The sequence below is a fragment of the Trichosurus vulpecula genome, chromosome 8, assembly GCF_011100635.1.
Source record: "Trichosurus vulpecula isolate mTriVul1 chromosome 8, mTriVul1.pri, whole genome shotgun sequence".
NCBI classification, from domain to species: domain Eukaryota; kingdom Metazoa; phylum Chordata; class Mammalia; order Diprotodontia; family Phalangeridae; genus Trichosurus; species Trichosurus vulpecula.
The window spans coordinates 42,134,956-42,152,767 of record NC_050580.1 but is presented as its reverse complement, the minus strand read 5'-3'; the positions used below and the strand labels follow the sequence as shown (position 1 = coordinate 42,152,767).

The 17,812-nt window shown below is 35.4% G+C and overlaps 1 protein-coding gene across 6 annotated transcripts in view; it reads left to right on the top strand.

Moving 5' to 3' along the window:
• The window catches only part of CCSER2 (coiled-coil serine rich protein 2), a 150,986-nt gene extending 134,061 nt beyond the window's left edge, over positions 1-16,925 (top strand). For 3 of the 6 annotated variants that reach the window (XM_036769604.1, XM_036769605.1, XM_036769608.1), the window contains one exon: positions 12,857-16,925. In XM_036769604.1, coding sequence (XP_036625499.1) covers positions 12,857-13,672 — 816 coding nt within the window. In that variant the 3' untranslated portion in view covers positions 13,673-16,925. Of the gene's footprint in view, positions 1-73; positions 159-8,242; positions 8,283-12,856 lie in introns of all 6 variants that reach the window. The other 3 variants (XM_036769607.1, XM_036769609.1, XM_036769606.1) reach the window with 2 other exon arrangements.
• The last annotated feature ends 887 nt before the right edge of the window (positions 16,926-17,812 follow it).

Here is a 17,812-nt window from a genome sequence, read left to right as displayed (position 1 = left end):
ATGGCTTTTGGTTTCTCTCTTTTTCTGTTCCCTTTTTTATTATACCTTCTCCCTTCTTTCTCTCTCTGCACAGGGTGGGTATTCTGCTCCCTCCTTCTCTCCTTGGCAGGGCTCATTCCAAGGAAGCCCTCGGACTGTACCACCGCACCGCAGACAGAGTGAGTCTGGATCTCTCACTCATACCTCACCTTGGCTTCCAGTAGACATTTCCCCTTTGCACGAAATGTTCATTCTAGAGCACCCTTCTTTCCCAGCCTGAAAGAGCTGCTGGCATATGATTTCTATGTTGCTATTTCTTAACACTATCTTTGACTGCATGTAAATGACTACAACTTAGACTTTCATAAAAATTATTAAAATTTAATTTTATTCTAACAAAACTCAAGCCTCAGGTGTTATGAATGGCATAAGCCCTGTAAACATATATATACATATGTATCTATTGTGCTTAATGCATTTTCCTTTTTTATAACCTCAAGATGAGTAAGCAGTACTTTTTTTATCTAGGTATGTTTAAAACATGTTCACACATGTCTACATGGGCATAACGTATCCAGAACAGTGTTGACTTCATTTATAAATACAGATTTGCTCGAGTATTTCCTAAGGTCTTTGGAATGCAGTCCAATAAGGAGGTGTCTTATTAAAAGACACCCTATAAGAAAGCTTTGTTGTCACTAGCATTTCTTTTAAATTTATGATCATTTAATATTTATAGGTTAGGAAAGTACTTGGCTTTCAGATACGCATGATTTACTAATACTGCTAACAACTTGGTTGTTTGACCCCTAATTCACTTGTTAATTTTGATCTGCTTTTCTAAAACTAGATTTATTGTGTTATACAATTTGCTTACTATGTGCACATCTGGTAAGTTGGTACTATTTTATATATTTATTGAAATGCCCTTTTCATGGATTTTCTTGAACTTATGAACTATATCAGTTGTCATTATTAGGCCTTTGTGCAAAGCTCCAGCTATTCTAAATGGGGGAAATTTTAAACAGGTAGGAATGTGAATTGTTTTTATTAAAAATCATGTCTAATGACATGTTTAAATTTAGAGCTATGAAATACCAGAATGAATTTTAAATAGCAATGGCTTTAGGAAAAATGACAAGTAAATTGAATTTGTCTTTGATGGCCATGCCTCTTTGCTTCGACCATCCCTCCTAACTACTCTCCCATTAGTGAATTTCTATTGAAGAAAGAGCTTCATGTGCAGTATTACTTTCAGTATTTTGGCATGATTGATATAGGCGCTGAATATAGGATGCTAATGGCCATCAGGTCATTGTTTTCTCCTTTCCCTTTCTCTGAGGCAACTGGGTGCCTTTTCCTCTCTGCTTCTAAACCTAACCTTCCTCTTCATTCATTTTTTTCTTTCTCCCTTCAACTTACTATCTGCTTTATCTTTTTTCCAAGTTGCCCTTCTTTCTTCTTCTTTGATCTCCATATCCCTACTTTCCTGTTCTAGTCTTCTCTGCTCTTACTTAGTACCACTGTTGGATTCTTTAGGAACTCTATATCAGTTTTGCCTGTAGGAAAAGAAGTAAGGCTAAGTGAACCTGTTGAGTGCAGGGAGAGATAACATGTTATTTTATATTCTCTGGGTGCCTAACACAGGGTGTTGCTCATAGGTACTTAATAAAAAGTTAGTGGGGGAGTGAAAATCCTTTATTTGTTCATATAAATTTTGTTGGCTACCATATATATGTGGCTTTGCGTAGAGACATGTCACGTCTCTTCTTTTTTTGCAGCTTTTTTTTGTTAAAGGCTGCTAATAGTTATGGTTGTTTAATATATTGCAAGTATTTATTACAGGTTATGAGATGAAGAAAATCTTCTTATCATTCCTAATAACATTTCAGCATGGAATGGAATAAAGCAATTTTCAATAATGTCAGTTATAAAAAATTCATTTATGTATATATGATACTTGTTTTGATCCTTGAAAGATAGGGTTATATAACAGAGCCTTGTCCTTGGAGTCAGAAGCCTGGGTTCAAGTACTTACTTTTGCACCTGGTTGCTGTAATACTGGGGAATAGTCATTTAAGTCCTCTAAGTCTCAATTTCCTCATCTATAAAATAGGGATTTAGTACTTGCATTAGTTCCCTACCTCATCCAGTTGTTGCAGGAAAATCAAAGTGTAATTGTAAACTGTAAAATGACACATCAATTAGAGCTTAGTATTGTTGTAATGAGAATGTATGATTACTTCCTTTTGCAAAGGAAACTTGTTATGGCCTGTTCCTTTGGTGCCAAAATTCTATTTCCTTGATAATCAAGAGGAGATAAATTAATACTAGAAAAATAAAAGGTTTTTTTCCTCCTATTTCTTTATTTCACAGGTTTTGTTAATCCAAAAATTATTCCTAAAAATGTAATCTGCTATAGATAAACAGAAAGATTAGCCCTCATTTTAAAGACTCTATAGTTTACAAAGTTCTTTCCTCACAGGGTCTCTATCAGATTGATACGTAACCTATCTATTATTAGTTCTCTTTTTTAAATTAAGACTTAAAGTAACTTATTTCTCTAGCTAGTTGGTGGTAGAGTTGGGTTTGAACACAGATCTTGAATGGAAATTCAGTGCTCTCTCTACTATAATCCATAACTTCCCAAGGAATAAGAGAATAGGCATGCAGCGGAGACATTCTGTACAAGGATATGGCACTGCTTAGCACGGGCTTGACACATAGTAAATTAGCCTGAGATGTTTGTTGACTCACTGACTTCTGCGGGAGAAGGCTTTACTAAAGGGGGAATATTTTTAATGAGTGGGAAAAATCAATAATATTTTAAAAAGAGAGACAAAAACAAACCCTATTGCTTTAAACAAATGCCAGTTTTGTTCTTTTGAACAACCATAATATGTTGTGTTATGGTTCTATGAAGCCTATCAGTAATTTTTCATAATGCTTTTTTCCCTTAAAAACCTCACTGGAAACCTAATTCTAGTGATTTCTAGGGATAGCAACTAAATTCATCTGCAGTGGAACCCACGTCCAGGCAACCACGACCTTCCTTTTGTCCATTAGGAGTTCTCAGTTCAGTTCAATTTGACTTATGTGATATTTAACAAGTCATTGTACTCTCCTTTAGAAGCTCCTTCTATGAAATGGCAATGCTAACCTGAAAAATTATTCACCAGAATGACCGAAGATCAGTTGCCTATGAGATGTTTTGACTAGTTAAAAAAATTTCAGAATAAAAATCAAGCAATTGATGAGCATTTATTAAGCAGCTACTGTGTGGCAGATCCTGTGTCAGGCACTGATAATTAAAAAGACAATAGTGAAGCAGCTTCCCTTGAGGAGGTTATATTCTATTAGGCAAGACAAACATGTGCCAGTAAACCCAAAATATATGCCAGTTATTGGGAAGAGAACTATCAACTAGGGGGATCAGAAGAGGCACCATTTAGAAGGTACTGCTTTATCTAAGCTTTGAAGGAAACTAGAGATTCTGAGAGGCAGAGATGAGAAAGGAGTATATGGAGACAGGTCAAGTTGTAGAGCGTAAGAAGAGTAGTAATGAATTGTAAAGGACATTAAGTGCCAAATGGAATAATTTGTATTTTGGTCTAAAAGTAATAGGGAGCCACTGGAGATTATTGAGAAGGGGAGTGACATGGTCAGACCAGTGCTTTAGGGAATATTGTTTTGGCACCTTGTGGCAGATGGGTTGGAGTGGGAAGAGACTTGAGAAGGGCATATCGGTGAGGAGGCTACTACACTAATTAAGGTGAGAGGTGAGGACCTGAACTTGGGTGGTAGACATATGACTGAAGAGAAAAAGGGGTGGATGTGAGATATGTTGTAGGGGTAGAATCAAACAGATGCAGTGAAGGAAAGGTAGGAGTCCAGGATGATACTGACATTGTGATCCTGGGTGACTGGAAGGATGGCTATGCATTTAACAATAAGAGGCAAATTTAGAAGAGGTGTGGATTTGGGAGAGAGATAATGGGAGCTATTTTGATACATGTTGAGTTAATGAGAGCTATTTTGATATGTGTTGAGTTCGATATGCCTATGAAACATCCAGTTCAGGATGTCTGATAGACTATGGTTATATGTGACTGGAGTTAAGGAGAGAGACTAGGGCTGTATATAGAGATCTGGAAGTCATCTGCATACAAATGATAATTAAACCTATAAGGAAGCTAATGAAGTTGCTGGAAAAAGAAAGCAGAGAAAGAAGAAAAATTATCCTAGGACAGAGGGTACACCCATAGTTAGGAAGTTGGGTATCTTTGGTAACTCAATAAAGGAGATTGAGAAGGGGTGGTCAGCCCGAAGAGAGCCCATAAGACATCTATGTTCTAAAGACACAGAGAGAATATCCAGGAGAAGAGGGTGGCCAGCAATGGCAAATGCTGGAGTGGTCTAGAAGATAGAGGATTAAGAAAAGATCATCTAGTTTAGCAGTTAAAAGATCATAGATAACTTTGGAGAGAGAGCAGCATCAGTTGAGTGATTACAACAGAAGCTGAATAGCAAAAGATGGAGAAGCAAGTGAGAGAAAAAGGAAGCTAAAGTAACAAAAGCATACAGCCTTTTCTGGGAATTTAGTTGTAAAATGGATTGGAGATAAAGGATTAGTAGAATAATCTTAACCATTTACCATGTATTTACAAATAGACTTTTTCACTTCATTTTGGGGTACCTGTTTTCATTATTGTAGAGTACTTGCCTTTTCAGCCTTTATCTTAATCAAGGTTAAATGACATTGCCAAGGAAACTAATCCCTCTTCAAATGTTGTCATCACTTTATAAATCTAGGAAGAGTCAGAAGATAAACTTTACTTTCTTTAGCAATCCCAATGTACCAGGAGATTTCCTTTTTAGCTAAATGAACTCTTTGAGCACTTACTATAATTTGTTCCTCTCTTCTGTAAGTCATTTCTCATTAAATTCATGCGAACAGATCCATGTCCAAAAGATGTATTAGTAATGATGAGTTTTTATCATAGTTATTTGTAAGCATTGCTACAGACCGTTAGATATAGGAATTGCTGTAGCTAAAATTAAAATACAGTTTCCAAGGTCAATAAAAACAGCAACTCTCAGGTAGAAGGCAGTTTACCTATTTGAAGTTTGGGTGCCCTTATCTAAAAAATACAAAAAAATTTAAACAGTGTTATAGACTAAATTGAAGAGATGTTTAAAAAAAAAACAAACTTGTGTTCTTTTTCTGAATTGTTTTTAAATTTCACAGTTTATGTGAGACTTATATTCCAAAAATAAAAACCAGATTGAAGGATAAGAAAAAAAAATTTTAATGGTTTGAAATCTGAAAAGTAGCATTTTACATACATATATTCTCAAATGATTTCTATTTTTGTCTTACACCACTGAGTACGTGTATTCTTCACCAAGAAAAATGCCCTCAGCCTAGCAAAGCTCTCACATGTATCCATAAAGATTTTTAAAATAGTAATAATACAGTCTCACAAAATGTTTTTCTTAAGATTTTTGTATAAACGATGAATTTTTCAGACTGAATTATTTAAAAAAGAATTAAACTAAATATATCATGCCTCAGAATAATTTTGCATCCAATGAAAAGCAATAGACTGCTTTTAAAAAATCCCAGTAAGTTCAAATGGTTATCCTAAGTACCTACCGGTGTGTCATGTTTTTGCTACTAATATTATCATACCTAACTGCTCATTGACCTTTCAACAAGAAAGAAGTTACTTCACAAAAGAAATGTAAATATTGTCAGGATTTTTCTTTCACTGATGGCTGGTGAAACCCTGCAGCTCCTTTATGCCCAAGCTTACGTTTTTTAAAAATATTACTCTGTTCTTGCTTCATGCTGTTATTTATTGTGCCCTGTTGATAGACATGCTTCATTGCCCCATTGCTGGAAATAGAATACACTCTCTTCGCTATTCTGAGCAAGCTTTTAAACTTCTAAAGCGATTTTTTTTTTCATGGCTATGTTCACCTAGGAATTTTTACTTTCTAACTCTTTTGTATTCACTAAGCATGTACTCATTGGAGTTGGTCATAGTTTCACCTAATTTTATTGATAGGAGTGACTTTAAAGTTGGAACATTGAGGTGCCGTGTCAGCCATAAGGATGACTTTTCACAAGTCAATAGGGAAGTTTTTGGGGAGAACAGTAGGGGTGACAGTGGCCCTCTTAGATTGATATTGATCGATTACAGGCTTACAGTTTCATAGAATTAGAGTTGGAAGGGATTTTGGAGGCCAGGTACAACCCATATCATGTTATAGATCAGGAAACTGAGGCCCAAATGAGTTAAGTGACTTGCCCAGGCTCACATGACTAGTAGGGAATTTGAACCCAGCACTTTCTGGCTCCAAGTCTAGCATCTTCTCCATTATACCACACTGATGTATGGAGTCCTGAGATTCATGGAAGAGCATTTTATGGAGCCCATTCTCTGTGGTCTATACTCACAGAGACCATGTACTTTGGGATAATCAGAAATTGAAACCCTTCATTATGTGAATTTCACTTTTATTTTCAGAATTTTTCTGAGCTGTCTTTCTTCTTCCTTCTCAGCTCCCTTTCCCACCCTTTTGTACATAATTTACAATGTCCTGAAGTATCTAAGTTTGTTCAGATCAAGGTGATTTGATTTTGGATACTCAGTGCCTATCTAGGTAATGACAAAGAATGAGGGCCTGAGTGGGGAGAGAGGAGGAAGTGAGATTGTATTTCCCTTAACACACTACAAATTATTGAGAGTGTGAACTGAATTTTAGTTTAAAGCAGTTAAAAAATGAATGAATTGCATTTTAAAATCAGTAATTTGTCAGCTAAATTTGGCAAGAATTGAAAATTCAGAATATTTTCAGGTATTTAGGTTCCTTTATGTGCTGTGTGATGCAGTCATTTGTTAATTAACTGCACAGTAGTATCTGCATATTCTGTCAGTTGCTGTTTAGGATATGCTTCTTATGACATTTTGTTGCAAATAGTAGAAACTGTAGTACTTCATTTCTTCCATATAAAGTTTCTTCATCAGGAATCTGCTGGGTAAATAGTTGTAAATATGATGGGATAATTTTGAAGCCACCTTTCTTTGATTTCTCATTGTAACTGTAGCATCTTGGTGTTCAAACACATCCACTTTAAAGAAGTTGATTCTGTCCATTTTGATCATCCACATGTGGAAAGAGAACCTTCAAGTTTTAATTGAGTGATTGTGCCCAGCTCTAGACTGTTCTGATGTATGTTCTGAAAGGTTAGAGACTAGGGAAATTAAGTCGCACTATAGCATTCAGTGGCCGTGTGCTGGAAAAGGATGAACTGTCTTAGACCATTATTTGTTCTTAAATTGTTAATTAGTGTCATAGTTTTAAAAGTTGTTTCTATATTATTCTCCTTTATTGCATTTTATTCAAAGAGTAATTTATTTGTTTAGCTATCAGATGCTACCTGCAGTTTTTCTAAGGTCTGCCTAAAGCAACATTCTTAGGAGAAAAAGGGTGTACTGATTGCTCAAAAATCCTGAAAGCTGATTAGATGGATGATGACTATAGAAAATTCATTATGAAGCCACACACTGTGCACAGACATTCTTTTGTGGGTCAAATCTTATCTGTAATGCATGGTGATATATATTGAATGTCTGCTGATAACAGAATGGGTGCTTCTTGATGGCCCCAGAGAAACAGCATCATACTTTTGTTGTAATAAAACTTAAGAACCAAATTACACCTGCAGTAGACTTTGTTACCTGAGCAATTAATGGCAAGGGAAATGAATAAGATGGTTTGAACATGGTGGAGAAATCTAGAAAGCTCTGTGTGTGTGTGTGTGTGTGTGTGTGTATGTTCTAATATGCAAGATGGATGGAGATCTGAAAGGATTAACACTAATTTTCATTTCTTTTTAAAATGATGCAAAAATATATTTCACTCAGCTCTTAGGTGTGAACACATTACATTATGACAAAAATATTTTATCTTTCATTGATACAAAGTCCTATATGTGAATCCTTTAGGTTGAAGAGTTATTTTTTTGAGGTGATAATTACTTGAACTCTTATGCCACTTTAGATGTTAGTAAGAATTAAAAATTCATTTTGAATAAATCTTATTAAATTCAATAAGTAGTGATGCCTAAGGGAGAAGTTAAGACCTCTAAGTTGCTATTCTGTCATGGCAATTACTCATTGTTGTGTGTTGGTCCTCTGACATCATTGTCCTTGTCTTTTTCTTGTCTCTGCTTTCCCATTATGCCATTGGCAAGGAGTTGAGAAGTTAGTCCATTACTTCTATGATAAAGCGTGGTACAGTACAATTTCAGATTTCTTCCCACCACCTTTTTCCATAACCATTGTTGTTTTTCCCACTTTGCATGGTGCATGCATTTCAAAGTCCTGCATGAATTAGTCATGCTCTATATTGCTCCATTTTCTTCCCTCCTCCCAATCCCTCAAAATGCTTGAAAACCAACTTTTACATACACAAGAAAAACTTTTAAAGTGGATCCAAGATCTTTAATTTAGAGTTGGGTTACCTTTAATGAAAATGTCATGCCTCTTCCATTATTAAGCCACATGATTAAAGTTTTTATTCAGCTTGACATTTCCAGCAGTTTACTGATAGCAACTGTGGTATAATTATAGGTGCTTAGAGAAATAAAAAAGCATATTTTTATCTGCCCACCACCAAGGCTACCTCCAGGGACATTCAACATTGAGTGTAGAGAATGCTTTCCACCTAAGAATGCTATTCTCCATATTTGGATCCCTCACTACTTTTGTCTCTGTGGCCACCCCAGCTTCAGGTCTTCTCAGAAATATTTCTCCCCATTATGCCTTTTCTAAAATATTTGGATTTAATGACCAACATGTTGCGGGAAATCATAGGCTGATAAGCCTAGTGTTGAAAACCAAGTAAGAAGGGAAAGAAAGGTCAAGAGGATTGATTAGGCTTATAGGGGCAGAAATTTAGAACAGGAAAGTTACTTCTGTCGAGTCCAACACATTCATTTTAGAGGTAAGGAAACTAATGATTTGTCCTATGCTACAAAGTAGTAATTCAAGAAGCGAAATTTGAAGCCATGCCTTCTCATTCCCAATCCTGTGCTCTTCCCTTCTATGAAGCCTGATGCCCAAAGTCACTTCCTAATGCCCTACCTTGAGAAAGTGATATGAGCCTTTGCTGTTTTTAAGCACAGATAAACTTCACACTAATCATAGGGCTAATTGGATAGATAGCACAAAATGATTATTTTGTTGTGCTTCATTTTTCCTACTACTAGAAACATGTAGAATTTTTAGTGGGGAAGAACATACCGTCATTGCATGCTTTGGATCAGTATATGGTTGCTGTGTTTCAGATAGTCTGTAATTAACCCTGATCTTAGTTATCCTTGTAACAAGAAACAAAAATGTTAGCTACAAACTGATTAGGGAAGAAAAACAACATTCAAAACCTTCTAAATTACAGTGTTAAGTTTTCCATTAATCTCCCATTGACATTATTAGAATTTGGGGAGATTCTAAAGGTTCATTAAGCTATCAAAAAGTACCATTCTTTCCTTAGCAATATGGAGCCAGTGTGGCCAGTTCTAATGTCTAGTAAATATTAGCTTTAAAAGATAATGTTTTTGGCTTTTTCTGTATAATCTATAGTATCAAAGGCAAATTGACCCTCATGTATTAGTAATGCTTCTATAATATTCTCTAAAACAAAAATACGCTAAGATATAGCTAGAGTTGATTTCAAGCTATACATTTCCATGTGTTTTTCACATGAATTTGGTTATCGTGTCCAAAGAATTCATTGCCAAGTGGCCAGCCTACTACTGGTAATGATCCTCCATACTTAACTATGACTGGTCTTTGGAAAACACATAATTGGTTCTTAGGACCAAACTTAAGGCCTTTCCAGCTTGGTGTAGGACCTGCCAGAGCTTGCATTCTTAATTGCATGGTTTTTATAAACTCAGGGTTACCTCCGTGCCATGCGGAGGCATTGGTGAGAAGTAAAACATTTATTTTAGAATAGATAAAGCATGTCCTACTACTAAATTTAAAATAATCTATAAATCCCATTAATGAATTTCTTTAGAAAACTGACAGCACTGATTACTTTTGAGGAGTCAGGAACATTGCTGATTAGTTCATAGGATTACAGGATCATAGATTCAAAGCTGAAAAGAGCCTGTAGAGACCAACTTTCTTCATTTTATGGATGAGAAGACTGAGGCCTACAGGGATAGTAAACTGACACAGGTAGCAATTGACATAAGTCAGGATCCATGTTCTCTGACTCTAAATCTAGAACCCTTTCCACTGTAGCTCACTGGCTTTCGTATCATATATAAATTGTTCAATTTTTGTTTTATTTTTAATATAAAACACAAACACCTTCATTTTTTGCAGGCCACCAGAAATCCTTTGGCATTCTGCAAGTGGCCCTGTGGCCACAAGTTGTGCTGGCCTGGCCTAAAACATTTTTTTCTACCTCTTTATTGAGTTAGGAGCATTGTTTTAGAGAGAAATCATGCATCAGGTAGACGGTTAGACCAGATACTCTTTGAGGTTCCTTCCAAGTCTGCTTTTTGAGCTTCACTCACCAGATTCATACTTTGGTTTGAATTCTTTCTAAGATAAACTCTGGTCACTTGGGTATTTAAGAATTTGAAGAGCTATACATGGGTAAATAATAAACATTTGTAGCTTACACTAAACTGTCAGTAATTCAAAATTAAGTGAATTCATTTTTAATTAAACTCTTCACTAACATAAAATTTATATTTTAACATTCATGCCACTATTTAAACATTTAACTTGACTTTTTAAAATTTGGTTACTATAGGTGTAATTTATAGTGTCCTTGTTTTGGAAGGGTAGGCATAATCAAATAATTTTAATTTTGTTTTTATGGTACCTAATAATCAGAAACCTCTTTGCCTTTTTATAATTGAGCTGACAAATATTTGTAACCATGTCTTTTCTTTACCTGTTATAGAAAGATAGCTTTGAAATAATTTGTTACAAGTTCCACTCTTTTTAGAGTTTTTACATTACTTTAGAAAATAGTAAATGGAGAATGGTTCATATGTCTATGTTAGAAGGTTAAAGACAGTAAAAAGGGAAGGAAAACTTTTCTTGGAAGAATGATGTTGAAGCTATCTTTGTTTTATCATTTAACAGTTGTTTTTTTTTTCTCCCTCAAGTGTTTAGTTTGTTCAGTGCCTCTATTCTGCCACTAATAACCAATTTACTTTTTCACTCTCCATGACCACTTTCAGTTGGGCTAGTTTCCAGGGATCCCTAAGAAAGAATATGTTGAGTAAATTGCATAATGAACTCAGTCACTTGAGTTATTAATTGGTTATTTTAGTGATGACTGGCTCATAGTAGACATGCTTAGCTTTACCTCGAAGACGTCTTAACAGAAAGTCTGAGAACTTTTAACTTGAATCTTTCACTGCTAGTACTCTATAATAAAATAATACTCTATAAGAAAATGAAATAGCCAGTGGTTTAATCAACAGTGGCATGAATTTTAAACTATAAAGACATTGTGAAGAGTTTAATTAAAAATAAATCCATTTGATTTTGGATGACTATCTTGAATTATTTGTGTCTGGTTAGTACTGTGCTAATTATTAGACCAAGATCATTGATAGCCTGTCAGCCAAGTTAACGTTCATACTTAAAGAAAGAGTCGCCCTTTACCCTGACCACAGACTAACCATTAACCTCTAGACAAGTAACTATTTTACAGTTAATAATTCTAGATGAAAGATTATGGATGGCCCAGTGTACCCCAAGTCAAATTCTGTACTAATAGTAAGGGACAGCATCCCTTTACTTTCAAATTATTGTTGTCTCTCCTTTATAAGACTAAATGTCAATTATTGTTTATGTTCTCTATGATGATTGTTGATTACTCGTTGGTCATGCACTTAAATAACTATGATCTCATCAATGTGGGTATGTTCTCCCCTGGTGCAGATTGCAGTGGTGCATAAAATAAAGTACTTATGATTACAAAGGAAACCAATTATATTGAAATACAGTTTTCAAAATATTTTTAAAAGTTCATGAGCCCCACGTCAAACCACCTGTTAAAGCATATTGACATTGTTGGTTTAGATATCATGAAAAGTTTCTCTCTGCGTGGATAGGGAATATCTGGCCTTCTGAAGGAAGCTTTGTCTATGATTAAGCATGGACATGTATGACTCCATGATATGCATAAGCTGTCATAGTCACAGATAGGGCAAAAACAACTTTAGAAATGTTTCTTTCCAAGTCTTTTCATCAGGAAGATTAAAAGTAGAGTAGATTTATCCACCTATGTTACACCGAAATAAATTTTTACCTGACATGTAATCTTCATCAAACCTTGTTTATTTGCTGATTAACACAATTCCAAACTCAGATACAACTAGTGTACATAAAATGCCTTCCAAGGGGGAGGAGGTGGTCATGTTTATAATTGTGCTAAGTAAATTGACTACTTTGAATTGATTAAACACAAATGCATAGGGTGATAATACTAAAGAAATCAGTTGACTAAGAGCTCTTGCCTCCACTTAGATCTATTAAAATAGAATTATGGAACAAAAATTTTTCTATAGTGTCAGTCACTAAACTTGTCCATTTTCCTGATTATTTTGGGGATTTCTTTGAAGTTTTCAGCCAGCATAACTTTTTGTTTGCATAATCACTCTTCTTGTATGTCATGAATTCACTTATGGTTTTGCCAGTTTTTTTTTTTAAGCACAAAAAGCATATTCAAGCTTTCAACATTAAATACCAGATCAGCACAGCCTGGACTTAATACTGAGTGTATTACTTTTGAAGTTTGCTGTAGTTAATATTGTTTTTCATTTTGACAGCCTCAAGTACTACAGCCTTCCAGCAACCTTCCCAGGCCCACCGACCACGCCCAGGGAAAGCTAATAAAGCCACAACACATCGAGGCCCACAGTGAAAGTCCTATTGTGGGCTTACATCAGGATGTTGAACGTCTAAATGAAAATTTTGCAGATGATTTTCAACAAAAAAGTGATTATGGCCTCACAGAACTGCCCCAGTCATTAAAATCACCATTAATTATGAAGGAATTTGCTACGAATAAACCTTCTGAAGAACACCCGAGTATGACAGGGAATGTTTCAAAGCCTAATCAGTTGACTGGTAATAAAACGAGTGAACTGGAATCTGCACCCTCTTTCCAAGTGAGTACAGGAGAAGACCAAGCTCAGAAAGCTGTGAAAAATCAGCCTTTGCCCACAGCTGGTACTACCCATCCAAAGGCCTTGCAGCTTCAAAAGCCATCAGTCGAGAATTCTTTGGTACCTTGTCCAGGGACCATTTCTGAATCATCTCACGCTAGACCAACAGCTTGCAAGACATCAGAGTTAACAACATGTAATCCAGCAAAACTTCAAACGACGAGTCAGATGAGCTTAATAAGTAAGCTGAATCAGAAAACTTCTAAACTTCGCCCACCTTCAGTCTCCTCTCTTAAACAGAAGCAAATAATAAGCAGTCCCAAACAAGACCCTCAGAACTTCCAAGGCAAGACAAACATCCCAAGGCCACTGACACAAAGAAAAGAGATCATGCAACATCAGACTGCCAATTTCCACTCTGGGGATTGTTTGACCTCTAAACGGTATTCTCGTCTCCCTAAGCCAAAGATACATTAAGGACATAATCATCACATGCCCGTTCTTTGGAAAGATTTGTTCATTCTATGATTGTTTTCCATACATCTGATTCCCATGGTGAAGGCACTATTAAAAAGCCTGCAAGTCTTGATATTAAAATTTAGAAGCTTCGATTAGTTTGGCTATTCAATTCCATAACCTAGTTGAAGCTTACGCCATCTGAACATTCATTGTCTCAGGTAAACACAGATGTTTGCTTTTCCGTCTCAAAGGCCTGCAGAAGAAACTTCAGTTTGTTACTTCCCACAGAAAAATTTATGCTTTACCACTGTATTCTACTAAATATTCAAGGTGTATGGTTTGCTGACATAGTCCTTTTTTAATAATTCTTATTAATCATGATTATTTAAAATGTGAGTCTTTTTTGTTTACCCCAACCTTTGAATATAACCCCTGTTTAAAAGGCTAGAGATGTTGGTGGAAATGCCCATCTCTATGCAGGTTATTGGCTCGTACTGTATTTCAGAGGCCTCTGTAAAATCTCCATGGTCATCTAAAGAACTCAAGCTTTTTGGCAGGTTACTAATGTATGTTATATTTTTCTCTTGCAAAAATCAACAAATCTTTTAATTGGCTTATCTTCCCTGGCCTTCTCCGGGTATCAGGCAAATCTCCCAGGATGGAGGGCATCATATTATGTATAAACATCTATGCATTGCTGTAACATCTCATCAGCATAATTTTTACGTTCAGCTGATGTTGTTACTGGGTAAATTTTGAAAATGGAGCTGAAGATGCATCTATTTGCAAAACTTGAAGATGCTAAGAGTTTTGCTGGTGATTGAGTCTTGAACTTAAAAGGTTAAGGATTCATGATACCTGTGTTTAAGGTTCTACATAATATATTTTAAATTAGATCTTTTAACTTTATTATAATATTTGTATTTATTGACTTTCTGCTAATATCAGAAGACTCTGAAGTACCTGACTTGAAATGTTTGCACAAAACTTTGATGTATGTATAGGGATTTAAAACTATTTTGCATAATAAAAATTGTGTTTGATAAGTAATATTTTGAGAAAAATCACAGATTTGCTTTAAGCAAGCCCATGATATCATGAGAAGAGCTGGTACTCTTAAGAGCTTTGATTTTGCTTTTCTATGCTTTTTAGCTTTCTTCCTTGTTTATATGGGGGTGTGCGCATGAGCGACAAATTTTTTGGGAGGCGGTTAGAAACTGAGGAGGCTTGTGCAAGAACTAGAGCTGGGGAGGGAAGAGTCTTTTGCTAAAATGTTTGACAGATGCTCTCAGTTACTTTTTTTTCTTTTACAAGGCAGCTGTGGGACCGAGAAGTTAGTGCATGCACAGATCTAGTGGTGTTTGCGTGCCATGAGGCTACAGATTTCCTCTTGTATTTCTCCATTAATGGCATCAGTCTGGAGTAATATTTTCCAAGAGAGGTAACCATTACAAAGTGCTGTGGATGGTCAGAAACATTGGGTCAGGCTTTTTTGTTTGTTAGTACCTGCTGACCACTAATTAAAGGGAATATGTCCAGGAAATCAGTTACATGTATTCCCAGTGATTCCTTTAATAATAATATACTGGTGAGAAGTAACTATCCCTTTGGGAAAAAAATAGGCAAATATTTGTCCTTTTTTTGCTTGAAATTATAAAATGCAATTTGTCCCCATGTTTGCTAACTCATCTTTCATTCTGAATTGTCAGAAAACCATTCACATGCACATTTTTGAAGGTATATGAGCCACATGTGTTTAGGCCTTCCTGATAAGAACAAATACACACACACACACACACACACACACACACAACCCCTCAAAAATGGTTTACCTTTGCCATAACTTCTAACTGAGAAACATCAGTATTACAGCAGGTTCCTGATATATCCATTATGGTCATTTTAAGGTAATCAGACCTATCAGCAAGGCACCTTAATGTTCATTAATGGAGACAGGCTCTTGGGGCTTAAAGTGTGGAAAAGATTGGTCCTTTTCCTTTATGAAAATTAAAAATACTTGTATAGGTGCAGATGACTTTAAAAGCATTGATTAGAGCATTAGGTAGTTAAATCTTTTAGAATGCTTCAAATGGTAATCATTGCTGAAGCCCATTTGCATTTGTCTTTTTGTTATTTTCATTTGTGCAATATTGTCAGGAGAATGAGACTGCTGTTCAATGTGTTTGAATAGGGATGAGAGCCTTTACTAACTATTTTAACAAGTGAAAAAATACAAGGAAAAAAAAATCCGATTTGCACTTTAAATGAGCTTTATTGCTTACAGTTGTGCCTAAAGTAATCAAAAAGCCCCCTATTGTATGTGACTATTTTTGTTTGTTTGAAATAAATCTCCCTGTAATTGTTGCTGTTTGAAGGCATCTGTACAGCACTGAACAAAGCTATTATACCACCTTGCATGTCACTTTTTCACTATGTTTTCTTTGTATGTTCCTTTGTTTTCCCATGTTTTTGACCTGATAACATACCATGGAATCTTTTTCTTTCCTCTAACTTCCACTTTCACATACTCCCATAGTCTAGTATGCTACAGATTAGATGTATAATCTCAATTTATGAGCACAGTAGTCATCATTTCCTTGATTTCATATTCACTGGGAATGTACTTTAGAATCCCTAAACACAATTGAAATGAGAATCAATAAGCCTGCACAAATTCACAATTTTTCATGCTGCTAAAGGGGTTGGATTCTTTGGGGATGGATACAGTGACATGCATGTATGTCCCATAAACACATTTTGAAATTCCTCATGGACTTAACATCAATATGAAGGGGGATTGGAGGAAACCACGTTCTTTTTTTTTAATTCTTATGCTCAAAGTGCATTTTCAAATGAACCTTCCATATCGTCTCTTTCATTTCAATGTGGCAGCATGAGTTTTGATACATTATGGAAAGTTTAAATTTAAAAATAATCTAAATTTTGTCATTAAACATGCAGTATACTTTTGATCACTGCTGTGATAAAGCTGCTTCACTGCCTCCTTAGATGTCAAATTATCACAATAAAAATGCCAAATCCAATAACATTCTATTATTTAAAGTCTTATGTTCGATGCTAGCTATAAGACAAAAATACAACCATTAATACTTTCAGTGTTCGTTTTTCCCTTTGTCTTTTTTTTAAATCCATCCAGAGTATATACTGTATATTGCAATTTGCTTGTAAAGTAGAAAACCCTTATGTAAAGACTCTTTCCTGAAAGTGTTGCTATAGTGAATAAAAATAAAACGGATAATTATAAATATCACCCTTTTCTCTTAACATTTGCTCATAGTTTATTTGCAATTTTAAGGATTTTTGTTTTTGTTTTTTAATCACAAGACTAAAATGGTGACAAAAGAAAACTGGGATTTTAGTTTGATTTTCCTGAGCTGGTGCGGGTGCTTCCTTTTCTGTGATATGTCAGGAGTTAGGAAATTACAGTGCCTGGATCTGCTTCTACTCCAACTTACTCAGCGTTTAGTGCTTCAGTTTCCCTTTGGGAACAAAACACTTATTTGATACCAATTTTAGAAAAATTCTTGTGAAGTTATGCTTAAAAATAAGCTTTAGAAACCTAGATCATGATGCTATGTAAGAAAAAAATCAGTATCCTTTTAACTTCTCTCATTCACAAAGCACAGTGGAATAAGGAAAAAGGATGATGAGTGAAACTATAACAGGGAATTATTTACATATTTCAGAAAGTCAGTAATTATTTCATCACTGTCAGTACTCCCTCCAGCAATGCAAATTGCCACCTTTTGGAAGTTGCTGAGGCCAAAAATCTTAGTTACCTGCTGCCCAGCCTTCTGTCTGTGAGCTTCTTGGCAGCTTGTGAAGACAGTATTTGTCGCTGTGCCATCACCTGAGCCTTTCTAGCACATTAGGACCCATCCGAATTTACACTCTGCTGATTTTCTTCATGAACCTAGGTCATTGTTGGGCCATCACATGGGATTGGAGGAGGACTGTCACAGAGGAATCGAAGGAGACTATCAGAATAAAAAAGAAAGGAAACTTTTTGGAAACCTAGACTTGAAAATGCAAATAATTTCACATCAAATTAAATTTTTGATGACTGTGATATTTAATAGAATATGAACGATTGATAACGCAATACATTATAGTACAGAAACAAATATGTGTGAAAAG